The sequence below is a fragment of the Pogoniulus pusillus genome, chromosome 31, assembly GCF_015220805.1.
Source record: "Pogoniulus pusillus isolate bPogPus1 chromosome 31, bPogPus1.pri, whole genome shotgun sequence".
Taxonomy (NCBI): domain Eukaryota; kingdom Metazoa; phylum Chordata; class Aves; order Piciformes; family Lybiidae; genus Pogoniulus; species Pogoniulus pusillus.
In genome coordinates, this window is record NC_087294.1 from 4,238,407 (window position 1) to 4,262,797 (window position 24,391).

A 24,391-nucleotide genomic window follows, 5' to 3' on the forward strand; every position below is an offset into this window, starting at 1 on the left:
GCTGTGTAAGTGGATTTCAAGCCTCAACAGGGGCAGTTCATGAAAACCTCATCTAACTCCTGGATTCTTGCAGGATGTACCAGAGAAATAAAAATACTCTGCCTGTTATTAATGCTATCCTCAATAGGTCTTTGCTGGCTGGCAGCACTTATGGTGTTATTAAACACTGAGAGAAATGGTCAGAAATGTTTCCTTTGTTGACGTGCACGCTTAGGAGCAGTACAGCTAATGGTAACCTTTGTAGCTATGCAAGTTAAATTGGAGTCCTTAAAATCTCAAGCCTCAGGGCTGGTGACAGTCATCATGGAACCAGGATTCTTCCATAGCCAGAGCTGAGATCCTCAGATGCTTAAAGCTCATTTATTTCAGTGCTGCCTCTCCTCCATGGAGCATGCCTACCAGTTGCACAACTGGCTGAATGAACTTCAGGGCATTAGGTATTAAGGCAAAAATACTGGCAGCTCTGAGTCATGTAGCTGAGCAAGTCAGTGGCATCATCCAGGATGACAAATTAACTTCACCATTATTGCAGATCAGCTGTGTTTGAGGATCTCATGAAGAGAGCCTTTTAATATTCTTGGCCTTACACTGCAAACAAGACTCACAGCGGAGTTGTGCAGTCAGCACTGTAATAGAGAGTAATGCTGGACTAGCCCTGTGTGTTTGAAGTCTGCCTTAATTAATTAAGGGGCCTTACTTCACTCTGCCTCTCATCTAGCCAAAGGACCATTGATCTGTCCCTGCAAGACGCCCTGAAGTGAAAGGCCTGGAACTAGAACTGATAGGCTGAACTGTTTGACAGATGGTGGCTATTTTGGAGATGAAAAAAATGTTTTTCATATAAAGTTCAGACACCTAAATTGCAGGATAATACTGCTGCTGCTTTCTGCATTAATTTTTAGGAGCTGCTTTTTAATTAGAATAGGGTGGGCGTGGGTGGGTGGGTGTTGAAGAGGAGGACAATGAGCGTGAGTTTGCTTGGCGATGGATTGCTAACTGGGGAGCACAGGGCCCTGGAGGAGCGTGAGGCATTTAAAAGATGCACCATGCAGAAGGCTTTTTATGTAGCTATCAGCAGGTCCTTAATGGTTTTATAACTGTAAATGCTGCTATGCATTACTGGGTGTGGGAGTAATGAGCATTAGTTAAAAGAGGAAAACCAAAAAAGTAAACCAAGACATTAAGTGTTTGTGGGGATTTTTTTTTCTCTTTCTCCCCTCACCCCCCTCCCCCACCCCCCCATTTTTCTTTCTCTCGTCTCTTTCCTTAACCAACCCAATTTGCTGCAACCCAATGATTCTGCCGTTTATTCTGCTAGGTTAATAAAAACAAGAAGTGGCGTGAGCTGGCAACCACCTTGAATGTCGGCACTTCGAGCAGTGCAGCCAGCTCCCTGAAAAAACAATACATTCAGTACCTGTTTGCCTTCGAGTGCAAGATTGAGCGAGGGGAGGAGCCCCCTCCAGAAGTCTTTAGCACCGGAGATACTAAGAAACAACCTAAGATTCAGCCGCCATCTCCTGGTAAGTCAGAGATGCTGCAGCCTGTCACTACCCTTCTTGAAGGCAGAAGGTTGCCGGCTGTGTGTTTAGAGGCACATCTTGCTGATGCTGGACAGGCGACAGGAGTAAATGCGTTGTTGTCGTCTCGTTTTCAGACTTGGAGCTAGCTCCTGAGTCAAGTCAGTTGTGTCCACAGTCATGCATCTAGCTTATTGTTGGAGAATTTCTTGCTGATAGGACATGAAATGATAAACATGAGCAACCTGTGTCCTTGAGTCCATCTTGGGAGTTCAGATACCAGGCGCTGGGTAGCACCCCCTACATGCAGCTGCAGGGGGTGGAGTGCCAGCTGCATGTGGGCAGAGTTAGCCAGCCCCAGAGGCTGACCCTCAGATTGTTATGGTATATTACTGTCCCAGGTTTGGGCTGATCCCTCCCCCGGGAAGAAATGCACAACACAGAACCCTCCCTTTTTTTTGAAAGTCAGGGAAAGATGAAATTGTATTTTCTTATAGTATAAGTATAACAATGTAAAGAGAGATAATAACTAGAGAAGGTTCTTATAGTATAACAATGTAAAGAGAGATAATAACTAGAGAAGGTTCTTATAGTATAACAATGTAAAGAGAGATAATAACTAGAGAAGGTTCTTATAGTATAACAATGTAAAGAGAGATAATAACTAGAGAAGGTTCTTATAGTATAAGTATAACAATGTAAAGAGAGATGATACCTAGAGAAGGTTCTTATAGTATAAGTATAACAATGTAAAGAGAGATAATAACTAGAGAAGGTTCTTATAGTATAAGTATAACAATGTAAAGAGAGATAATACCTAGAGAAAGTTCTTATAGTATAGCACTGGCACAGGCTGCCCAGAGAGGTTGTGGAGTCTCCTTCTCTGGAGCCTTTCAAGGCCTGTCTGGATGTGTTCCTCTGTGATCTGTGTTAGATAGGATTGTCCTGCTCTGGTAGGGAGGTTGGACTCGATGATCTCTTTGGGTCCCTTCCAACCCCTAACATCCTATGAGCCTGTGATCCTGTGATCCTATAACAATGTAAAGAGAGATAATACCTAGAGAAGGAAGGAAGGAAGGAAGGAAGGAAGGAAGGAAGGAAGGAAGGAAGGAAGGAAGGAAGGAAGGAAGGAAGGAAGGAAGGAAGGAAGGAAGGAAGGAAGGAAGGAAAAAAGCAATACAATAACCTTAAGGGAGATGGGGAAGGGGTCAAGTGGCGGCGAAGCAGCAGAAACAGCAGTAGCCGAAACAGCAGTAGCCAAAACAGCAGCTGGGACGATAGGTGAAGCTGCAGCAGCAGAAGCCAGCAGGAGAAAAGGGAAAAACAAGCTGTGCTCCTAGACATTGAGCTCTTGATGCTCCAATGAAATTATATTAATTTATCTACTGTTGCTATTATGTGGCCTATCCCTGGAATGTTCATCTTTCCCCTATGTCTGAGCTAGAGGATCAGCTCAAACGGCCACAATTACCCTATCCATGCCTTACATGTAACCCTGTACCCTCTATATGTAACCAGTCTTGGTGGAGCACACCTCTTGCAAGAAAGCATATAACTCACTGTACACAGAAATAAAGTCGGACTGTGACCATCTAACCATATTGGTGAACAAAGAGTCATTGTACCCAGGTGCTCCACCGGCACCGTGTCATTGCTCCCTCTAACATACAAAGACACGTGTGCCAGCACACCCTCAATATGCAGTTATGTCGGCATAGTAAAAGGAACAGCATTCACAGTATCACAGTATCACCAAGGTTGGAAGAGACCTCACAGATCATCAAGTCCAACCCTTTACCACAGAGCTCAAGGCTAGACCATGGCACCAAGTGCCACGTCCAACCTTGCCTTGAACTGCCCCAGGGACGGCTACTCCACCATCCCTGGGGCAGTTCAAGGCAAGGTTGAACGTGGCACTTGGTGCCACATTCTGCACAGATGTGCTTGCACTATAAGACAGGAGGCAGCCAACACTAAAAGGAGCATCTATTTGTCTAAAGATCAGAGTCTGGTACTTGCAATTTCTGTTCTGTGACTCTGTAGCTGCATTTTCAACACAACTGTTGGTCAGTTGGAGTCACAGTCTCAGAGGCCGGACTGATCAGTGGCTCTTGCATGGTTACTGTCCTCTGATAGAGCTCATGTTGATTGTGTGGCAGATGGAGTTGAGAGCATCACAGTATCACCAAGGTTGGAAGAGACCTCATAGATCATCAAGTCCAACCCTTTACCACAGGGCTCAAGGCTAGACCATGGCACCAAGTGCCACGTCCAATCCTGCCTTCAACAGCTGCAGGGACAGCATAGGGCATCCCCACTGCAGACCAGCAGTTAGGAGGCATGCTCTCTGCTCTTTTGTTGATAATCCTGTATGGTAGATAAACCATTGCCATCTCTCTTTATCCTGTCTGAAAAACTGCTTTGTTTTGGCTGTTCTTGTAGGATGTGGCATTTATAACCACACTTTCTAAATTCATTTAACTGAAGACTTTCAAGATTTGATAGTCATAATTGATACTTAGAGCAGGAAAAATCGTAAGCAGAAACATGTTAAGTACATACGAAGGGATATCTCTGATCATAGAATCAACCAGTTTGGAAGAGACCTCCAAGATCATCCAGTCCAACCTAGCACCCAGCCCTAGCCAGTCAACCAGACCATGGCACTGAGTGCCTCATCCAGTCTTTTCTTGATGTTGACTTCTGGATGGACTACCCATGGAAGAGGAAAAAACATCCTTTGATTTGCTGCTTATTAGGCTTTTCTTGCCAACAAAATTTGTGAGCTACCTACACAATCACTATCAGGCAGACCACCTTCTGTTATTGCCAGGAGAATATTATTTCTGGATTGTTTGCAGCAGATTCCTGCATTAGAAGGCAGTTTTAGGAAAACATTAAATAACTTAATTTCTGGTAGTGCAGCTCACTGGCTGAAAATGGGAAGTGGCAAGACAGGGACCCAGCAAGCTTTGCAGACAATTTGCAGGCTGCATGGCTCCAATATCATATCGTGGATACTAGAAAATTGCAAAGTCTTCTATAATCATATAATACAGTTCTGGCCTTTACAGAATCATTTCTTATGATAGTGCTTTGTCAGTACAGGAAAAGATGACGGTGATAAGGCTTGAATCTATCTCAGCCTGTTGTATTCAGTGTAATGATTTGCAAGATTATTTGGTTTAAATCTTCTTAGGTACGTCTCTCTGTGTGATAACTTAAATATTTCCTCTGTCCTGTTAAGACCTGAGGTTATTTGGTACCTGAATGCTGATGGTTTAATAGCAACAATAACTAGGTTACTTTTCAGTGTAGATGTAGAAGAACTTACAGAAAAACACTTGGTACTGGAAATGAAGCCCATAGTCCAAATGTTTATCTGTCTTAAATCAGCATAAAGTGTCCTGAATGTGCAGCACTGGCGGGGGGGTGGGAGGAGAAGAAGGGTGTTGGATCTGCCTATCACCTTCTGAGAAGGCTGATAAAGGGAGCTGAAACTTTTGGGCTTTTTAAGGATGGTGAAGAGAAAATTAGTCTGAAACTAGGAGTAGTGAAAATAAAAGAGTATTTTATTCTTTGGGCTCTCTCCTCCATTAGCCCTCTCCTTCCACTGCTGCTCTCAGTAGTTGGTTTGGGGGTGCTCGCCATACAATGAGTGAATTTTGAGGTGAAGGATCATTGCATGAATACATAAACCTGAAGCAAGAGAGCAGACACGTCAGAGGTAGCACTTTTACAGGGCTCTTTTGTGTTGTGATGCTCTGGGTGGAAATGCAGCGTCCAAATGTAAATTCATCGTAACATTCAAGCAAGCTGTCTGCGAGGAGAACTGAAACTATTTTTCTAAAATAAAAGCACAGCAGGACACAGAGAGGGGGAAGCAAGCACAGATCTCAAGGTTTGTTTTGTTGGCAAGAAAAGAGCTCGTGTCAGTGAATGGGACTGCACTTCTGTGCGGAGAAAGGCTTTCCCAGTGTGTACCCGCTTCAGTACATGAAATCCCGCTGAGGTATAGATGCTGCAGAGACTACAAGCCTGTTCTCTTTAATAGCTGCCTTTTTTTCCCCTTGCTCCTTTTTCTTTAGTATATACCAACATTAACATTTTAACTGCACAAAAGAAGCAAAGTTGTGGATGTACTTTAGATAATCAGTTACTCTTTGGCATTCAGAGGGAACAGGAGCCCAGTACAACAAGAAAAAGTAGCCTTGCTTTAGCCACTAGCCTGTGTCATGCAGTTAGTTCAGCGTAGGCAGAGCCTCTTTGAAGACAAATGCGTTTGTAGAGAGCTAGTTACAGTATTAGGGATGAAGGTAATGCTCATAAAAAAGCAGAGGGACTTATCTCAGAGGGGAGAGTTATATTTTGTCCCGTTCTGATCAGCTGATGCTATGAAGTCAGAGTCTGAAGAGTTTAGAAATCCACTGATCTCCATAAAACTTTTAAATCTGAGTATTTCAGTTGCTCATAAGAATATGTAGGATCTGGTAGCCTTCTTGGGATGTGGAGGAATCCAATTCTTCTGTACATGTAGTTCCCAGGCAGATGTTAAGCAAGGCAGGAGCAGGCTGAAGTGCAGTTTAGAGCAAATCAGTTCTTGCAGGTGTCTTGCATCCAAGTGATGATTATGTGAGTGCCTCACAGATGACCTTTAAAACACAATCATAGCAGGAAACAGCGCAACAGCCATGGTGAGGAGGTTCCTATGAAGAAGCCATTAGGGGAAAGGATGTGATGTGTAAGTCAAATTTATGGGACTGTGAGGCCTTGATCTGGGTCCGTGTGTTACTCCAGTTGCTTGGGGCACTGTATTTTGGATTCCCCCATCATTCTGGGTTTTACAACGTTGTTAATAAGGTGAATGGTATGTAAAGGAGGAAATAATTCCCTGCTATGTGCAGTACAATTCAGACTACTGTCAGCAATTATTCAAAGTTGAAAAAAGGAGTGAGAGCAGAGCAGGGAAGTGACAGCCTTGTTGGCTTTGTTCAGCAGAGGTTTGCACAGTAGCTAAGGTATTAGGCATAGGATTAGCTGCCTATTTTAATCAATGTTCTGGTTTCATATCACTGTCAGAGCCTCTTCTTTCTTTCACAAAACTCCCAGGGAGAGGTGAGGCCCTGAATGTGTTTTAGTATGGCTTGCACTCCTCTGAGACATGCTTGTGGTATGCCGAGGCCTTTGTATCACAGCTTAATTCAGTCTGGGTCAGGTAATGCCATCAGCAGTGAATACCAGCAGCAGATGCCTAATGATGAGCTAGCTATTAGAGGACCTTGTTGGCCTTCTGTTCTGATTGCTGGGTGGGTGCCAAGGTCCATGTCAACTCCTGACTGCTTTTTTGCTGTGTAGAAAAATCCATTATAGAGACAAAGGGAAGGCATCGTAGGTGCTCATAAGCATCCTTCTAGACTCCAGGCTTCCCAGAAGTGGGTGCAAAGACAAAACCCTCTTCCTGTCACACACGTTTGACTGAAGCATGCACAAGGCATATGGCAAGATCTAAACGGAAAAGAGTTCCAGGGGGGTATTATGCTAAGCAATGGTGCTGGAGAGTAAATCTCAAAGCAGCATCAGCATGAAGGAGTTGTTTTCAGGTGCTGTACTGTGACACTGAAGTTCTTAGCTGCAGTATGTGGTTATGTAGGCATGACTCCCAAGGTCACAGGTCGAGGGCTTATCCCGTACTGAATCATCAGGATGGCCACAGTGGTACAGCCAAGGAAGCTCCTGAGGAACACTCAGCAGCTGGCCCTGATGTCAGCGGAGATTTCCTTGCAGCACACTTGGAAAATTGTTCCTATGTGTTGGAAAGAAGGAATGTGAGCACGCTGGGAGTGTGTTCCCTGCGTTTCCTTGGCAGCAGAGAAACAAGACCTGGGGAGGGGGATGGCAGGAGGGACTCAAGCAGTCTTTGAGTGAGTGTGTGTGTAACCAAACCCATTCATCTCTGCTGGTGGGTGGCTGACTGAACAGCTATTATTAGCAGGCAGGTGATGTCATGGAGCACGTCATGAGGCCAGCCAGGGAATCCCCACAGAAGATGGATGGGTGAGGTGTTGGGGGGGGTGCATTGGGGAACAGACAGAAGTGCCCCCATGCCTGCACCCGTGCCCGTGCGGGGGGCCCAGTGACAGCCAGAGCCCCCAGCCTGGCCTAACTGGGGCCCTGGGTTCATGCTGTGTAAATTATCTTCCCAGCGTGGATGCTGGCTGTGCACTCTGAAGTGTGTGAATGTGCTTAACCTCCAGTAACCTTTCCATTGTTTACTTTAGAGTATACATTTGTAGCTTCTGGCAAAAGGTAGGGATATCCTAGAGAGCATGTCAGGCCTCTTATTAATGGAATTTCAGGAGGTTGCCTTTTTTTTTTTCCTTTCTTTCCTGGAGGGAAAAATGCTGGCAAGAGAAAGACTTCATTTTTTTTTTAACTGCATACTTGTGGTAAATAAAAGGTCTTTCCCAAAAGCACTGCTTACTGCCATGCAGGCTTTTCAAGGAGCGAGACCAGCATGTGCTGTTGAGTCAACTATGGAAGAGTTTGCAGGGTCTCAGCTTCTCATTGGCAAAGATATTCATTTTGTTTTGTTTTGTATGGATTTTCTATTGTGGAAAGCATATTCTTACAAACCAGTTATGACACATGAAAGATGAGTGTTGCTTAGATGTAGATGTGAAATGAGGAAATCAGTAGCTGTGTGCACACAATCATTTTCCTGGACATCACCAAGTCAGCTGCAGAATCATGTAAGAAGAAATTGCCTGTTCGTAGAACACTCTTGTTTGTCTTCTTCCTTAGTTCTTTGTTTAACACTGATGCTTATGAAGCACTTTTAAAGATACATTTCTTATTTTAGAATGTCTGCAATCAAAATTAATCATCTACCATAATAAAAACCCTGCAAGGATAGATGTGAAAATTCCATAGAGCAGATAAGCAAATGATGTGACAGAGCAATGTGGTACTTCCTTACAGAGCAGAGGGCTGGTTTTGTATTCCTTAACTAGAAAACACTGCTAATAGTGACAGGCATGAAGTGTATGTGTGAAAGAACTTCTCTGGCCTGTACTTAACAAGTATCACACAGTATCACAGTATCACCAAGGTTGGAAGAGACCTCACAGATCATCAAGTCCAACCCTTTACCACAGAGCTCAAGGCCAGACCATGGCACCAAGTGCCACGTCCAATCCTGCCTTGAACAGCTCCAGGGACGGCGACTCCACCACCTCCCCGGGCAGCCCATTCCAGTGTCCAATGACTCTCTCAGGGAAGAACTTTCTCCTCACCTCCAGCCTAAATCTCCCCTGGCACAGCCTGAGGCTGTGTCCTCTCGTTCTGGTGCTGGCCACCTGAGAGAAGAGAGCAACCTCCTCCTGGCCACAACCTCCCCTCAGGTAGTTGCAGACAGCAATAAGGTCACCCCTGAGCCTCCTCTTCTCCAGGCTAACCAATCCCAGCTCCCTCAGCCTCTCCTCGTAGGGCTGTGCTCAAGGCCTCTCCCCAGCCTCGTCGCCCTTCTCTGGACACGCTCAAGCATCTCAATGTCCCTCCTAAACTGGGGGGCCCAGAACTGAACACAGGACTCAAGGTGTGGTCTAACCAGTGCAGAGTTCAGGGGCAGAATGACCTCCCTGCTCCTGCTGGCCACACCATTCCTGATGCAGGCCAGGATGCCACTGGCTCTCTTGGCCACCTGGGCACACTGCTGGCTCATGTTCAGGCAGGTATCAATCAGCATCCCCAGATCCCTTTCTGTCTGGCTGCTCTCCAGCCACACTGACCCCAGTCTGTATCTCTGCATGGGGTTGCTGTGGTCAAAGTGCAGCACCCTGCACTTGGAGCTATTGAAGCCATCCCCTTGGACTCTGCCCATCTGTCCAGGTGGTCAAGGTCCCGCTGCAGAACCCTTCTGCCCTCCAACCCAGCCACATCTGCCCCCAGCTTGGTGTCATCTGCACACTTGCTGATGACTGACTCCATGCCCTCATCCAGATCATCTCTGAGGATGTTAAAGAGGATGGGGCCCAGCACTGACCCCTGAGGGACACCACTAATGACAGCTGCCAGCTGGATGTGGCACCATTCACCACCACTCTCTGGGCTCAGCCCTCCAGCCAGTTCCTAACCCAGCACAGAGTGTTGCCATCCAAGCCATGGGCTGACAGCTTAGCCAGTGTGCATGCAGGCAGCTGTGTGTGCACCTGCTATATCCAAAACCTGTTTGAAGTATATTGCTTTGATGCAAAGTCAAGTGCTCAAAGGTTAGGAAATGCCAAAAGTGAGATGCAATCTTTGCAGCCTTGATTCTGTTTCCTTGTGCATCTGCAGCTCAGCACCCTCAGCATTACGCACTCACGTTGGCATTTTGTCTGTGGAACGTCTGTGTTCCTCAGTGCGTGGATTAAACACCATGCAGGGAACAAGCAGCAATTTGGCATCTCCTTGTCCTCGCTGTGCTGTACACAAGCTGTGTATGTGTGTGCCACAGCTCTCAGCCAAAGGCAGAGTTGTAAATGTACTCCTTGTTTTTTCTCATCTTCCCTACACCTGTGTTTTGAGGGTTACAAAAGCTATTTGTCAGCTGTTACAGTCCCCAGCTCACAGGGACAAGAGCAGGATTCCCATTCTACAGGAGCTGGATATCTTCTTTTTGTCTTTAAACCTTTCTTTATCTAAGAAGGTTATATAAACCACACTGATATTTGTAATAAAGGTTCTATATTGATGCAGCCCACAAATAAACAAAAAATATTGTTTGATTTAGAAATTAAGTAAGTTCTTGGTTAGTTAGGATAGGGAAGAACTTAATTGCTGCTTAATACCCCACCATAAAAGAAGTACACAAGGCTAAGCAATGTCATATTTTAGAGTAAGTATATGGGTACACTAAGATGTTTACTTACATGGGGACAGAATGGCTGGAGAGCAGCCAGGAAGAAAGGGACCTGGGGGTACTGGTGGATAGTAGCTGAAGATGAGCCAGCAGTGTGCCCAGGTGCCCAAGAGAGCAAATGGCATCCTGGGCTGTCTCAGGAACAGTGTGGCCAGTAGGACAAGGGAGGTTATTCTGCCCCTGTACTCAGCACTGATCAGGCCACACCTTGAGTGCTGTGTCCAGTTCTGTGCCCCTCAATTCAAGAGAGATGTTGAGGTGCTGGAAGGTGTCCAGAGGTGGGCAATGAAGCTGGTGAAGGGCCTGGAACACAAAGCCTATGAGGAGAGGCTGAGGGAACTGGGGGTGTTTAGCCTGGAGAAGAGGAGGCTCAGGGGTGACCTCATTGCTGTCTACAACTACCCGAAGGGAGGCTGTAGCCAGGTGGGGATTGGTTTCTTCTCCCAGGCAAGCAGCAACAGAACAAGGGGACACAGTCTCAAGTTGTGCCGGGGGAAGTATAGGCTGGATGTTAGGAGGAAGTTGTTGTCAGAGAGAGTGATTGGCATTGGAATGGGCTGCCCAGGGAGGTGGTGGAGTCACCGTCCCTGGAGGTGTTCAAGAAAAGTCTGGATGAGGCACTTAGTGCCATGGTCTGGTTGATTGGATAGGGCTGGGTGCTAGGTTGGACTGGCTGATCTTGGAGGTCTCTTCCAACCTGGTTGATTTTATGACTATGCTTCTAACATAACAATGTGTGGCTTAACTCAGAAACACCATCAAGGTATCGAGAAGCAATGTAGAATTGTGTTTAAAACTCAAAGGCAAGAGAATGGTCCTAGCCTACTGCAGGGTCATACATACAACAGCCTTGGTTTACGGAAATGTGATTGGCTTTTTTCATTGTCTTACAGTTTTATTGTAAGACTAAAGCTTGCAGTCAACTGGAGCATCAGTTGTTCCAAATGCTACTCTCATTGTATTAATACAATCAGAGAGCTGCTCTTAAACTTCTTTTGAAACTCCCTACTATGTGAGCATAACCTAAACGTGCATCAGAAAGCTGAGAACAGGAACAGTGTGGTCTACACAATGCAGAATTTACGTATGCACTTGCTGCTGAGACTGATTTCCAGATAGTGGAGCATGTGTTACAGATATAAATGAAACACATCTAAAAAAGCTGTTCTTCAGTTAAAAACAAGCTCTGCCTGTCAAGATGATGAGTGTTCTAGGATTCTCAGTCAATTATGAACTATGCTTTCTTTCATATATGGAAGAAAAGCCTATACTGCTTGCTCCAATTTTTCCTCTCGCAGTCATTTATAAAGTTTTGTCAATTGGTTGTTGAATGTAGATAATCAGACACTATAAAATGCTTACATGACAGTCCCTATTAAAGGGGGCCCTCTCAAGGCCATGTCTTGCTGAGTCTATTAGATCTGGGAACTTTTTCTGTTGGTAATTTTTTTCCCAGTTGTATCTAAAGATTTGAATCCTACAGGTTGTCCTCACATAGAATTTCTGTTGCTAGGCAAATCAGATCCAAGGCTTAGATGTTACTGCTAAATCATACTTACCTCCTCCTAAATCAGAAAACTGCTACTCAGGTCTTTGAGGCTGAAGGATCTTTCTCCTAAACAGTCATATGAAAATAGTAGCTTTAAAAGCTGGATCTGGATGTATTTTATTATTAGCTTGTGTGGTGTGTTTATTTGTGTGTTTATTTGATGCTCTTATTACTCCTCAGTCTTATTGGAGTAGAGACATAGACCCTTTTGTACATTGTTCATCTCAAGAGTGTGGCAATGTAAGGAGGACAGTAGGGACTTTACCACTGTCTGAGGTCTAAGCATAGGAGTTTTTTGCAGATGAAATAAATGGTTTGCAGAACTGACCTGATCTTGCTCCATATGCTTTACAAGGGACCTTAATTACATTTTGTTAAGATGTTCATTGCTATTCCTACTGTTTTATTAGGAGTGTTAGCTAAAGCCTCCTGTTTTCTGCTTTCAGTGATTGCTTTCTGCTTATCCCAGATGCCTCTTTTAGTTCTTAAATACAAGCTTTTGCCATACTGAGTCAAAGATGGCAGTGTGTGCCACTTATCACTTGCTGGATTTCACCATGGAAATATCTGCCTTCTAGTGGGAAATGAAATTATGAATTTATATTAATAGAGCAGTTTAAATTTGTGAGGAAAAGCTTTTGGATTAAATTTGCCTTACAAACATATATGTGTTGTAATAATGATTATATAAAGAAGCTGTGCCAAAGAACAACCTTCATTTACTCTGTTGTAAACTATAGGCAATTAACTTTGTATCTCTGACCTCTGATTTAAATGATCCTTCATATAGATGATTTCTATTCATGTTGCTTCGGGCAGCAGAGTAAATTCATGGTTCTGGGAAAGATGATGGCTATTACTGCACAGCATATCCTGATCCCAGAGGATTTTGAGGAAGTTGTAAAGTACAGAGATGCACAGTATAAGCAGGCTTGTGGGGAAAGGAACCAGCATCTGTCTTTGATGATTATTATTTCTGCAGGAATTTGGCTGCTACCTTTTAATTCTTTCTCTTCTTTTTGTGTGCGTTTTTAATTTCCCAGCTAATTCTGGTTCCTTGCAAGGTCCCCAGACTCCACAATCTACTGGTAGTAATTCCATGACAGAAGTGCCAGGCGACCTAAAGCCTCCAACACCAGCATCAACACCTCATGGGCAGATGACACCTATGCAGGGTGGCAGGTATGAAAAGCGCTTTGCTTTGTTTTCTCTTGTCCTGCCGTTCTACAACAGTCTAAGACAGTCTTTCCCTTTCCCAGCTGCTCAGGCAGTCATCTGATTCTGTGGTGAACCAGTCAGAGCCTTAAAAATGGCAGTAAATAAATTTGTTTGGAGACGAGAGATAAACTTCCCAAACACCAGAGAAGGGTCAGACAAGCACTGGTGCAAAAGGAGACCTGTGAATATGTGGGGTGGGGAGGAAGGTGGAACACAGTAGCAATAGCAGCAGCTTAGAACCACAATTCCTTGCATTTCTTACCCCCTCAAATACAGGTCCTGACATTCATGTTCAGGAAGAAGAAGTGTGTGGTTTTAAGATGTTACCATAATTCAAATTATGAAAAGCATATTGAGTAACAGTGGTTGAGATAGGAAGGGATTCAACTGGATTGACCAAGAGATCCCTATCAGTTCTGTCCCCTACATACCACACATACTGACTTACTCTAAAGTGAAGCCTTCTCACCATTCATTAAGGATCTTTAGCCCACTGAAATCTGGCACAAAAGACTTCTTGTTGATTTAGCAGGGGAGCATAGCTGAGCTCTGAGCTACAAGCAGAGTCAGTCTGAACTTAACTTACCTAGGTTCTGTTTATTCTCTAATACTGCAGAAAGAATAAGAAGAAGGTTTTTTAATCAGTTTAATTTGGAAGAGGTTTCTTTCACTATATACTGTTTTTTCTTTGGCATTAAAAATAAATCTGATAGTTATCAGGGAAATGCCATTTTCCAAGCCAGACTTTTAAGGACTTTAGGATAAAGCTGGCTGCAACAATAAAGGTTAGTGCCTCTCCATAGAGGGAATGGTTTTCAGGAGGTAAGTCAAGTGTTGCTATTTAGTTTTACCCCGAGCAGGAGAGCAATGGGGTGCTTGCTAAATTTGAAAGGTAATAAATATGAAACTGATAAAAAGCAATGCTGTTCTGATACAGCATATAATTAACCTGTGGAGCTCCCTGCCTTGGGGAGCCAAACAGCTCAGTGAAATTTCAGGAAGGTTTATAGTTTTATATGAGTAGTAGCAACACACACAGTGAATTGGATTTAGAACCCTGATCTTTAAGGTAAGTAGCCAGATAAGCTTGGTGAAAAAGATGGTTTTGGGTGTTTTTTTAATGATTATCCACTGTGAAAGTGTTTTGCATCTTCCTCTGGTGTGTCCTGTACTGATCACTGCCACAGCATCATGGGCTGGTTGTGTGGCAGTCCAGCCTGTTCTCACAGTTCTGGTATGATGATGTTAATGCCTCCTTCTCCTCACCCGCTAGGAACAGCGCAGTTAGTGTGCACGATCCCTTTTCTGATGTAAGTGATTCAGCGTTCCCAAAGCGAAACTCCATGACGCCAAATGCACCATACCAGCAGGGAATAAACATGCCAGATATGATGGGAAGGATGCCATATGAGCCGAATAAAGATCCTTTTGGTGGAATGAGAAAAGGTATTTTCTTTTCTTGAAGCTCAAATATTCTCCTCTAATTCTATGTAATTACGATGTTCTAGTTGTCAGAACGAGCTTTTTGACTCTGCTGATTTTGCCACTGGTAAAACGGTGTCCTCGTAGCAAAAAGTGCAGTACAATTGTTTCATTGTGGTCTGCTCATATTTTCCTTTCCCTGATTCACACCATTTGTTTTAGACTTAAGAGAATCCTTAAAATGCTTATAGGAATACAGTTAGGGAAGTGGCATAAATTCGCAGGGTTAGACTGTGTGCAACAGCATATGTTTCTTGAAGGTGGATAACTGGTTCTGCAGATCAAACACTGCACTTTGGTGTTAGAATGTGAAGTGGTGAAGCAACATGCCTGGTTACAGTACAGCTGAAAAGGAAATTCAGTGTGCAGAGTTGGGCGAGTCTCATAATGCTCTCTGTCTCGCTTTACCTATTTTTCAGAGCAGGAAAACTAATCTTTTCCTCACTTGGACAGCCCCTGACAAAAGGTGATAAAGACAGTCAAAGTTCATTTGTTTTTAGAAAGCAAAATTAAAATTAATGTCTAAGTTGATGCTTGTCCTTCTGGGCCTTTAAGCTACAGATGGTGGTTTTGTGTGTAGATGTCGTAAAATGTGCTTAAAATGAGTGAGGCATGCCATGTGTATAGAAAAGTGGAAGGAAAGAACACAAGCAGGGCTCACAATGGCTGCAAAGAGAAGAGCAGATGAAGGAGATTAAATTAATAAAATAGAAATTGAAAGGAAGCAAAAGGAATAGGAAGAAGACGTCCAGAAATCAGGGGAGGAAAGAAACGTGATGAAGTGAGGAGATGCTTTCAAAGAAATAGTTGTTCTGATGCAACTCTTCTTTTAAACCTTCCCTTAAGGCCCTTGTGCCTGGACTGTGGACACGAGTATAAGACAGCTTTAGGACAGGAAAACCCTCTCTGCTTTAGGTCAGCTTTAGATTTTATATCCATGTGTGACTAAGTAGGTGTATTGCATTTTGTCATACATTTCACGTTTATCCTGTCAAAACAGAAATGTCTCTGTTCAGTATCTGCTATGAGGGGCTAAAGGATGAAGTCTGTTCCTCTATTTGCTTGGGGATTTATATCTGATTATAGTGGTCAATATACCCTTTCTTGGACCTGAAGGAAATGCTCACCCTGCTTGAGAAGCTAAACTAGGATACAAGGTCCTTTCTGTAACTGAATTATGGTATTCATGTGTGTATGAGGGCTTTATGGGGAATAGAAAAGCCTGATTCTGACAGCTTTGTAATCCAAGATAGGAGATTTGCTTTCATCTCTTTCGTAAGATGTATGTTTAGTTTGGGGTAAAAGAAACAAGGCCAAGTTCATCTTCAGCTGTGAAGACCACAGAGAAGAAGCTGCCTGGTGCCTGATAAGCTCAGTTCCATACGATGAGGTTACTTTCCCTATTTGCAGCACCTTAAAGTTATAACCATCATCTCGGTGTGGTACTGCTTCATGTGTTTTCACCAGACCCTGGAGAACTTGTCAGACACCAGCTAATTTTCCTTGGCAGTGATACGGATCTGAATATCATTTTAAGATACATCATTTAATAGAAAGAGGTCTTCAGATGCTGAGAATAATATGTTCAATTTCCTCTACTGTTGCAGTGCCTGGAAGCAATGAGCCTTTCATGACCCCTGGACAAATGCCTAACAGTGGAATACAAGATATGTATAACCAGAGTCCATCTGGAGCAATGTCCAACATGAGTATGAGCCAGCGACAGCAGTTCTCTTATGGAAGTGGCTATGACAGGAGGTGAGTCAGTCCTCAGGAAAAGCAAAGCCTGTTAGCAAAAATGGTCCTCTCTCTCCCCTTCTCATCTTCCCATTTCATCTTCTGGAGAACATAACAGCCTGCATTTCCAACAGCATCTTTACTAAATCACTAGGAGTCAAACCACTGGTAATGGCTGAGTCTTACTGCTCACAGAAATTAATCAGGAGGAATTGTCGCACCTTGGGAGTCACTCAAGCTTCAGCAGATCAGCACGTGGGTGTTTTTCACAGTGCCTTCAGCTGACAGCTGGGCTGGGCTCTGATGGCAGAAAGTAGCACTTGAGTAAGTCTTCTGGCCACGTTTTCACCTGAACAGTTGGTGGTGGGCTTTTTATGAAAAACCAAATGCACAGCCTCAATGTGCCTGTTAGTGAATTGTCTTTGGAGAGTCTGTAAGGGCACCAGGCTTGCAGTGTGTCCATCAGGCCCCTCATAAGTTTGCCTTGCAGAGAAGTATCCAAAATAAATGTAGCCCTCTTTGGTTTAGCCTGGGCAACACTTTGGGAAAGATTAGTGAAATCACTGATGTCCAAGCATTGGTATAGCAAGCAGAATGGTTTGTGAATGGTGGGGTTAGATGAAGTGTTTTGGTAGGTTTTGCAGCTCTGACTACTTTTACTTTCAGTGTGCTGTGTGCTTTAGCTTCACCTTTTCCTTCCTGGTGGTAGCCAAAGTGGTAGAGTGTGAGTCTTGTAAGTGTGACGGTGGAGTAGTTGTCAGCCAGTAGTTAGAGGTAGTAGATACTTGTAACACAAGTATAATGATGTTGCTCAGTGGGTCACATTGCTGGGAAGTCAGTGAGAGTAAAGGTTCCAGGGGAAGGTGATAAGTCAAGAGAATGTTTTCTGTAAGGGTTATTGGGGTTTTTATTTTGCTGGCAATTTTGGAGAATAAGTGCTTTCATACAGGGTGAGGTTTCCTTTCTCATTTTTTAGGTTTTAGATTGTAGGCTGGGTCCTGAAGGCAGCATGAGACCACCTGGTCAAAGCGACATGGTGCCTTCAAACAGTGACCCAAGCACGTAGTGTCCTAATCATTACACTGGGCAGCAAAGGTGAAGGCTGATTTCTGTGTGATACCTGCAGTAACCAGCTAACAAGTGCTGGCAGCCTCTGTGAGGGAGCTGGCAGAGTATCTGACTTCTTGGTGTGTTGCTTCTGCTTTCTTCTTGTTTAGGCTTTTACTGTTGCTTCAGTTTCTTGGGGGGCTGCAGAGGCTTGGGTGAGTCAGTTGACTTTCTGTAGGCACAGAATCAGAGATGTTAGGAGCATACATTCTGCCGTGTGTATCTCCCTGCCAACACTGAACTAGAACATATTTTTTAGGCCCAGCTTCTGCATTAAATGACACCATTTCTGAAGCTTCCACAAGTTCACCTGGCTGTGGTTATCCTGTGGCTAACAAATGGAACATGTAGAAAGCGTTCCCTTGTGTACAGCATACATGTATCTATGTTCAGTTTTATCTTATTGCAGGTATCATCTTGCACAAATGTAGGCGATTCCCATCAGTAATGTTGTTCTTTTAACTGCCCTTAGATAATTTCTCTCCAGCCATGGCATAATTTTAGGAGATACTGAACAGCTATTTCTTTCACTGGTCATCTCTCAAAATCTGTGAACTTTCTATGCTTTTGGGAAAAAGAGGTCCAGTTACCTCACAGAATCACAGAATGTCAGGGGCTGGAAGAAACCCTGAAAGGTCACCCAGTCCAACCCTCCCCTAGGAGCACCTAGACCAGATCACACAGGAATGTGTCCAGGTGGGTTCTGCATATCTCCAGAGAGGGAGACTCCACAACGCCCCTGGGCAGCCCCTTCCAGTGTTCTGTCACCCTCACAGTGAAAAAAAATCCTCCTCATGTTTATATGAAACTTCCTCTGCCTCAGCTTCCCCCCAGTGCCCCTTGTCCTGTCATCAGGCATCACCAAGCAGAGCCTGGCTCCATCCCCCTGGCACTCACCCTTTACATGTTTATAAACACTGATGAGGTCACCTCTCAGCCTCCTCTTCTCCAGGCTAAAGAGCCCCAGCTCCCTCAGGCTCTCCTCGTAAGGGAGATGTTCCCTTCCTTTAATCATCTTTGTGGCTCTGCACTGCACTCTCTCAGTCAGTTCTATGTCCTTCTTGAACTGGGGTGCCCAGAACTGGGCACAGTACTCCAGATATGGCCTCACCAGGGCAGAGTAGAGGAGCAGGAGAACCTCTCTCAACCTACTAACCACACCCCAGAATGGCATTGGCCGTCATGGCCACAAGAGCACATTGCTGGCTCATGAGCAACATGCCACCTGAAAGGACCTCCAGATCGACTTTTCCCCTTCACTGCCTTCCAACAGGTCAGTCCCCAACCTATACTGATCCCTGGGGTTGTTCTTTCCCAGGTGCAAGACTCTACACTTGTCCATCTTGAATTTCATTAAATTTCTCCCTGCCCCTTAAATTAATTCATTAAATTTATCCTTCTTTTAACATGTCAGATCCCTCAGTCCTTCTGTTTCTCCGACTCTTCCTAATAGACTACTTATCCTGGAATTGTAGATGCACTCTCACTGCTAGTGTGCAGAGGGGGATTACTGGCATTTTGGTCTGCAATGCAGTATTACTTATCAGTCTTAATACTTTCAAGTGCTTCATTTCAGCCACCTAAATTTCATTCAGATTTGCTAAAAATATTTCAGTTGCATTATAGCGCTCCTAAGAGGTCTAAAAGGCCACAGGTAAGTTTCCAGGTGCAAAGCTGCTCTGCCTTTTATGTGTGTGCTTCATTATGGGGCTTTAATTAAAAATCCCAAGAACACTAGCAGCATTGTAGGTATTGTTTTTACTCAGTGGTGTTGTATTTAAATGTTATATATGTTAATGAAATTTGTGCTCACTTTCTGTTCCTATTGTCAGACTAAAATCACTGTTTCAGTTTAAATCAGCAGTTCTATTCTCAACCCACAAAGTGGCTTGCTGACTTGTTAAAACAACACAAGAATTTGGGCTTGTAAGCTTGGAGCTGTACATCATATACTTTCCCACCTGAGATGGGTTTCTACTTGCTGCCTTTCTTACCCCTTTACTGACCATACCATATTCCCACTCCTGACTGCTACCTCTAAATCTCTCTATTGCATCCTCACTGCTCCCCATTTGTTCTATCTGCTTTACCTCCTTCCTTGCACGACCAGCACCAGCGGAGCTTACTGTGTCAGGCTCAGGACCATACCACACTGTAACTTTACCTTGTTTCCAAATGGCAAATGTCTTCAAGATACAAGATAATTGGACTACTTTGCTTTTCTCAGTGACTTGTAAGTTCCAGCAGCTCTAAGTGTCAGTTTGGGTGCTTCATTCCAGGCATGAACCGTATGGGCAGCAATATCCAGGACAAGGACCTCCCTCAGGACAGCCACCATACGGAGGACATCAACCTGGAATGTATCCACAGCAGCAGGTAGAAGAGTGGCAAACAAGCCATATTCCTAACAGTTGTTAAAATAAATGGAACCCCAAAATTCTGTATACTTAAAAAAATTGGTTCTGCCATCTCTATCTTTTGGCACAGGGTAGCCCTGTAGCTCTGGTCAAAACCACAGTCCACACAGAGAAGCGGTGTACCTGCAGCTGTAGGAAAATATGTTCATTACACTGGAGGAGTGTAAATTTCAACAGATATTCTGTGGCTTATGTCAAGTGATTGCCCCAAGTTAATAACCAGCAGAGTGGGAAAGTATAACACATGGCTAGAAAAGCGATGCTGCCTTACTTCCAGAAACAAATAGAAAAGCTGCTTGCTTGGCTGACAAATTGAAGGGCCTTAATGTCAGGAAACCAAGCAAATCCAACAGAAACCTGGAGCAAAGTGAACCATGCAACAGTCTCAGTTATTTAGAATACTGCTGTGGATGATACGAGATACCTGTCTTCAATATAAATCAGCTAACATGTTCCCCACACATGTTCTCTAGTAATAACATGGTACAAAAACATGAGAGAGAACATTATTAGTGTTAAAATCTTTTCAACATTTGCCCATGCCTGTTTCCCTGTCAGGTGTATCACTGATACCTTGTGGGCAAAATCCTGTCTTGGAAGTCGATAGCAAAAGTGCTCTGACTTCAGTAGGATCAGAGTTTCCTCCTGCATGCTATTAATTCATTTCTAGTCATACAATAATTAAGTTGAAGTTTGATTCCAACAAAGAAAACATTTCCTTATAACACAAGAACTAAAATATAAAGCCAGTTTCAGGTAGTCCTTTTCAGCTTGGAATAGAGTTTTTACTGGGAAACTGGGGAGTAGGAGGAACCTAAAAGAGGTCATCTTAGGTTGTGCTGTAGTATAAATTTCAGAATGAATTTCTTTTCTCTTTGGTTTATAACATTTCTAAAATAGCATAATCAAAAATCTGTTTTGTGGGGCTTTATGGCAGTTTGCCTTAAAAATCACCTTTGTCTAGGTGATTTTGTGGTGAAACTGCAAAGATCTAGAACACAAAAGTTTTTTAGTGCTCCCTGCCAGCTAATGTGTGCAGGGAATTTACCAATTCCATGTTCATTTAAGCAAGGAGACAGGTAGGATTTGTAAAAACGTATTTGGCCCTGTCCTTAGTGCTGTTTACATGCTTTGTGCAATGGAATGTGAAATGCATTAACACTAAAATAACAGTAAAGAATGAAGAGTTAAGGATCCCGGCTGGCCTCAGCCTCTCCCTCCCACTCCCACAGAATTCCCCTTCATCACTTAGCTAAAGCTTAGATTGCTGCTATTTTCAGTCTCCTGCCAGCTTATTTTCAGTCTCTTAAATCTCTGTGGTGGCACAGGAAGAATGTGAAAAACAGCCCTTTCAAAGCTTTATGGGCAACCTGAAGGCTAGGGAATGACCTGGAAAGGATGTGCTTGGAGCATGAACTCCTGGGGCTAATGAAGAGCTTTGAGCCAGGCTTTTCGATTCCTGTACAGCAGCTCTCATACCCTAAGCGCTGTTATGCGGCAGGTGTCCTCTGATGGTGTCTTTCAGTCTTCTGCAAGGTCTCAGAATTCCACATCCTCAGTGGAAAGAGACACATGATGTAGCCTCAGTCTCCTGCCAAACCTTTACGCAGGAAGAGGAGTTCAGGCGCATCGCTGTTCTCAGCACTGGATGCCATTAGGCATGCGGCCACTACATCTACAAGAGCACTGAACTGCTTTTAAAAGGGCATATGCTTCAGTCCCAAGTATCTGCTTTTAAGTGCTCTGAGTCACTGTGGCTAAACAAACACCACCTTTTTAGGTGTGGCAACTGCCAAGTCAGTTCTTAATGTATAAATTGGCCCCAGGAGTAGAATTTAGTACAGCAAGAAGTTTATATAAGGCTGAAAATAGGTATTTCTCAGCTAGCCAAACAAATCTATAGCAAGTTTTAAAAGAAACACTTGCATATAGTACAGTAGTTGTGGTTTTATGTGCTGCAAAGTTGGAGGATGGTTTTATGAATCCCAGAGCTGTTTTAACTGACCCGTATTGAATACATGCAGGATTTTATCTGAGCTTAACTCAAGTACATTAGTATACATTGTGCAGTGCGACTGAGATACAGTTTCTGGGGGAGCTGTAACTTTGAATTTGCCATAGATCATATATTCCAAAATCACCCATTTAATTCACCTTTTTTTGCATCAGAGCACTCAGTGTGGTTTGAACTGTGGAGCAAACTCCCACAGGAACTCAGGACGGCTGCAAACCTTACCACCTTCCACTCGAACTGCAATATGTGTTTTTGTTCTGCCACCTTAAACATAAATACAAGCCTGTGTGATTTAAAACCAACTCAGCTCCCCACGAGGTAGAACAGTTTACCACACACAACATTCCCCACTTGAGAGGGTGAGGGACAAAGAGGGAATAAACCATAGGTGGCAGCTGTTAGTTACGATCCTCAATTCATTACTGATCAGCAGGGTAAGACCCTGCATAAACCGGGGCAGAACGTTTGGATGTGACCATTAGTTGTAATAACCTCACCACAAATTAAATGTGATTGGGATGATTTGGGAAGGGGGATCTGAGAAGACCCAAACAGGACCTTTTTCCTGAGAATTACACAGAGTAGCAAATGCAGCAGAATGTTTTCTCCTATTAATGAATTTGCTGCACGTAGTCTATCGGAAGACAGATCTGTCATAAGATCCAGTGCTTCAGACATGCATGCTTGCAGCATATCTTGTTATCTTTAAGGTTTATTCAGTACTTGTCTCTTGAAAAGAGTCACTGAGTGGGTTGGTATATTTTTTAATGATTTTTCTTCTTAGTAGACCAAGCATAAAAAAAAAGAAGTGAAAATATTTTAGTTGGTGAAGACCATTGCCTTTTCATGCATGTCTGAAATGACCAATGGAATTTAATCTGACAGATACAAAAGGAAAGAGAAAGGGAGAAAATGAGAGCAAGCATAAGACAATTTAGCCCAGGGATAAGTTTACTTTTAGTATTAAATTGTAAGCACAGCAGAACAGAGGCTTAAAATGAAAGCACTGTCTCAAGCCCTGGCCACAGCACTACATGCCTGCCTCTGGAATCAGCACTATCCTTCTACAGCTAAGTGCCTTCAGCCTTTCCAGGGAGCTTTCAGCCGACATGGAGATGTTGAGGTGCTGGAATGTGTCCAGAGAAGGGTGACAAAGCTGGTGAGGGGCCTGGAACATAAACGCTACGAGGAGAGGCTGAGGGAGCTGGGGGTGTTTAGCCTGGAGAAGAGGAGGCTCAGGGGGGACCTCAGAGCTGTCTACAACTACCTGAAGGGACATTGTGACCAGGTTGGGGGTGGCCTCTTCTCCCAGGCAACCAGCAACAGAACAAGGGGACACAGTCTCAAGCTGTGGTGGGGCAAGTCTAGGCTGGGTGTTAGGAGGAAGTTCTTCAGAGAGAGTGATTGGCATTGGAATGGGCTGCCCAGGGAGGTGGTGGAGTCACCGTCCCTGGAGGTGTTCAAGCAAAGCCTGGATGAGGCACTTAGTGCCATGGTCTGGATGACTGGCTAGGGCTGGGGGATAGGTTGGCCTGGATGATCTTGGAGGTCTCTTCCAACCTGGTTGATTCTATGGTTCTATGATTCTATGGCTAAAAGTGCTGCATCTTCTTTCCCCGATTGCTTTCCAGAACTACAAGCGACACATGGATGGCATGTATGGGCCTCCAGCCAAACGCCACGAAGGGGATATGTATAACATGCAGTATGGCAACCAGCAGCAGGAGATGTATAACCAGTACAGCAACGCCTACACAGGGCCTGACAGGAGGCCTATGCAGGGACAGTATCCTTACCCGTATAACAGGGAGAGGATGCAGGGCCCAGGACAAATGCAGCAACATGGAATACCTCCCCAGATGATTGGTGGCCCCATGCAGTCATCGTCCTCCAGCGAAGGGCCTCAGCAGAACATGTGGCCAACACGAAATGATATGCCTTACCCTTACCAGAACAGGCAAGGTCCAGGAGGCCCTGCACAGGCCCCGCCGTATCCAGGGATGAACCGCACTGATGATATGATGGTACCTGACCAGAGGATAAACCACGAGAGTCAGTGGCCTTCTCATGTCAACCAGCGTCAGCCTTCTTATATGTCATCCTCAGCCTCCATGCAGCCTATCACTAGACCTCCTCAGTCATCCTACCAGACGCCACCCTCTATGCCAAACCACATCTCCAGAGCTCCAAGCCCAGCGTCCTTCCAGCGCTCTCTGGAAAACCGCATGTCTCCGAGCAAGTCTCCTTTCCTACCCTCCATGAAGATGCAAAAGGTTATACCCACAGTTCCAGTGTCACAGGTCACAGGACCTCCACCCCAACCGCCACCAATTAGGCGAGAAATTACCTTCCCCCCAGGCTCTGTAGAGGCATCCCAACCAGTCTTGAAACCAAGACGAAAGATTACCTCAAAGGATATTGGTAAGCACCAAAACAAAACACAAATCT

At 44.3% G+C, this 24,391-nt stretch overlaps 1 protein-coding gene across 1 annotated transcript in view; it reads left to right on the forward strand.

Moving 5' to 3' along the window:
• The window catches only part of ARID1B (AT-rich interaction domain 1B), a 362,844-nt gene that overhangs the window by 331,535 nt on the left and 6,918 nt on the right, over positions 1–24,391 (forward strand). The window contains exons 13-18 of the mRNA XM_064169371.1: positions 1,319–1,523; positions 13,012–13,150; positions 14,460–14,632; positions 16,276–16,426; positions 19,792–19,888; positions 23,575–24,364. Coding sequence (XP_064025441.1) covers positions 1,319–1,523; positions 13,012–13,150; positions 14,460–14,632; positions 16,276–16,426; positions 19,792–19,888; positions 23,575–24,364 — 1,555 coding nt within the window. The remainder of the gene's footprint in view (positions 1–1,318; positions 1,524–13,011; positions 13,151–14,459; positions 14,633–16,275; positions 16,427–19,791; positions 19,889–23,574; positions 24,365–24,391) is intronic.